We start from the raw sequence: 2,424 nt of genomic DNA on the forward strand, positions 1-2,424 counted from the left end.
TCAGACTGATCTGGGGTCAGAGGTCAGGTGATGCAAGGCTGATCTGGGGTATGGTGATGTGAGGCTGATCTGGGGTCAGAGGTCAGACTGATGTGGGATTCAGGTGATACAATGCTGATCTGGGGTCAGAGGTCAGACTGATGTGGGATTCAGGTGATACAATGCTGATCTGGGGTCAGAGGTCAGACTGATGTGGGTTCAGGTGATACAATGCTGATCTGGGGTCAGAGGTCAGACTGATGTGGGGTCAGAGGTCAGGTGAGGGAGCGTTGTGTTTCAGAGCAGCAGGTGGAGGTCAGCCAGCAGAGCGTCCACGTTGCCAATCGGAGCTCTCCAATAATTAAAGGAGGAGAACTCAGGCATCTCATCCTGCAGGGAGACAAGCAGACAGACAGGGAGACAGACAGGTCATTTATTAACTCAATGTGGACATAAGTGAAACCTTGAAGAGCAGGTGAACTGGACCAGAGACCAGCGTGGACCAGAGACCAGCGTGGACCAGAGACCAGCGCGGACCAGAGACCAGCGTGGACCAGAGACCAGCGCGGACCAGAGACCAGCGTGGACCAGAGACCAGCGCGGACCAGAGACCAGCGCGGACTGCCCCCCCTCACCTCCTGGTCCTGTCTCCTCAGTGAGGACGACGCCTCTCCTTTGATGCTATTGGCCGGCCGGCCACCAGTCAGACCCAGATCCTCCAGCTCCGACAGATCGAGGGCAGCGATTGGCTGCCTCCAAAACAGGAAGGAGTCGTACTGGCTTCTGGATTTCTCCATCGGTTCAGTCTGACAGGAAACACATCATCATTACATATTCAGACGGAACACACCATCTGAAAAACAAATGTTCACATAAAACCATCCAACTACAGCCATTGATGATATATGATCAGATATCTGTGATTAGAGTTCAATAAACAGCCAACTCCTTATATGAGAGATCCACAAACTCCCGACAGGCCCTGAAGGCCTCACACAGTTTAAGGAGCTGATGTTATTTTTAGATAATTAAAACGAATTGGACCAATTTCAGTGATTTATTTTAAAGAAATAACTGATTAACAAATAAAGGTTTTGTTTCAGTCTTTAAATATGTTTCATGTTTTTAACTGAAGCTGAGCTCATTTATATTTATGGGGTCATAAATAATATGAAGATATATTTATTCTTCCAGGGAGTCTATAACCAGAACTGGGTCATCGCGGCCCGCACACTGAATTTAACCTCAACGCTGCGCAACGCCTGCCACCAAACTACATTCACATTTCTGAGGATTTTCACTCCGGGGTGGTTTTTGGATCCGGATCAGGCCCAGCAGGCCCACCGGTCGCGAGGCGTCGGCCCCGGATCCTCATCGGCGGATCATCCGCAGTCTGGACGATGTCACGTGACCATGATTTCTACACCAGATGCGTCACCATTGTCTCTGATTGATTCCACGTTAGAAGTAAGGGATACATGGTGTCATCGATTAGAGGCGTTGGCTCCTCATCGATCCGATGATGGAGCCGAACAAACCCGAGTGTACACGATTCATTTCTGACATTTATCTCGTGAATTTACGTTAAATATTCAGATTTTAACATTATGTTTGGCTGAACTTCGTTTTTTTTTTTTTTTAAAGGGTCTTAATTAGCAGCAGGTTCACCGTCACCGGCTTTCACCCACCAAACCAACAGCAACGCGTCGCTCAGAGTGACATTATGGGATGTGAACAAAGAGCTTTACCTTCGTGTTTCCGGTGAGAAAGTAAAGGTTTCGAAGACGTTTGTCTTTGTTCTGCTTCTTCTTTTGTTGCCGCCGATTTAGACGCGGATCCGCTGCTGCTGCAGGTTAAATGAGCTCTGCGCCTGCGTCAAGCACACCAGCATCTACACCGAAGCTTCCGTCAGCGCCTTTCAAAATAAAAGCCGAGAGGAAGTTACGGTTTTCCTTTTTTTCTCCTTTGGTTGATGATGATTTTAACAAACCCCACACATTACTTTACTAAATAAACGGACGATTCTCAGTATTTACGCAAAGTTACACATTTATTTTGAAGGATATAGTTGTTTCCGGTGAGTTCGGTATGTTTCAGGAGCACACACACACACACACACACACACACACGATGGTGTCATGGTATTCTGACTATTCACTTCCTTCTCTGGGTGCAAGAATGGCGACGGACAAAAATACCGTAGTCCACGAAACCAATTAGTGACGTCACCATAACGACGGTCCACTAATTATAGACAGCCGACGGTTCTGACTTCGGGAGTGGCGCCAGGGTGCGAGTTACGGGGGAGCAGGGGGAGCCATGGCTCCCCTGGAAACATGATTTGTGAAATTTGGGGGGAGCTCTAAAATATTGATATGATTGCCAAATTAATTATATTTTGGCCATGGTTTTCCCTCAAAGGTGTAAAATAAGAGAAATAAAATT

General features: G+C 47.4%; 1 protein-coding gene across 2 annotated transcripts; it reads right to left on the reverse strand.

Annotated features, from left to right (window-relative positions):
• On the reverse strand, nucleotides 1-1,901 carry mllt11 (MLLT11 transcription factor 7 cofactor). 2 transcript variants are annotated; one of them, XR_014598614.1, is made up of 4 exons: nucleotides 1,728-1,894; nucleotides 615-785; nucleotides 139-369; nucleotides 1-87 (listed from the first exon to the last, which is right to left on the reverse strand). XR_014598614.1 is itself a non-coding variant. In XM_084031697.1 (3 exons), exons 2-3 carry the CDS (start codon nucleotides 774-776, stop codon nucleotides 277-279), a joined length of 255 nt encoding a protein of 84 aa, XP_083887823.1. In that variant the 5' UTR covers nucleotides 777-785; nucleotides 1,728-1,901; the 3' UTR covers nucleotides 81-276. The 2 variants fall into 2 exon arrangements, 1 of the variants encoding a protein (XP_083887823.1); XM_084031697.1 differs by having other exon boundaries at nucleotides 81-369; nucleotides 1,728-1,901.
• Nucleotides 1,902-2,424: the final 523 nt, after the last annotated feature.

This window comes from Eutrigla gurnardus, assembly GCF_963514095.1.
Source record: "Eutrigla gurnardus genome assembly, chromosome: 17".
Lineage (NCBI taxonomy): Eukaryota > Metazoa > Chordata > Actinopteri > Perciformes > Triglidae > Eutrigla > Eutrigla gurnardus.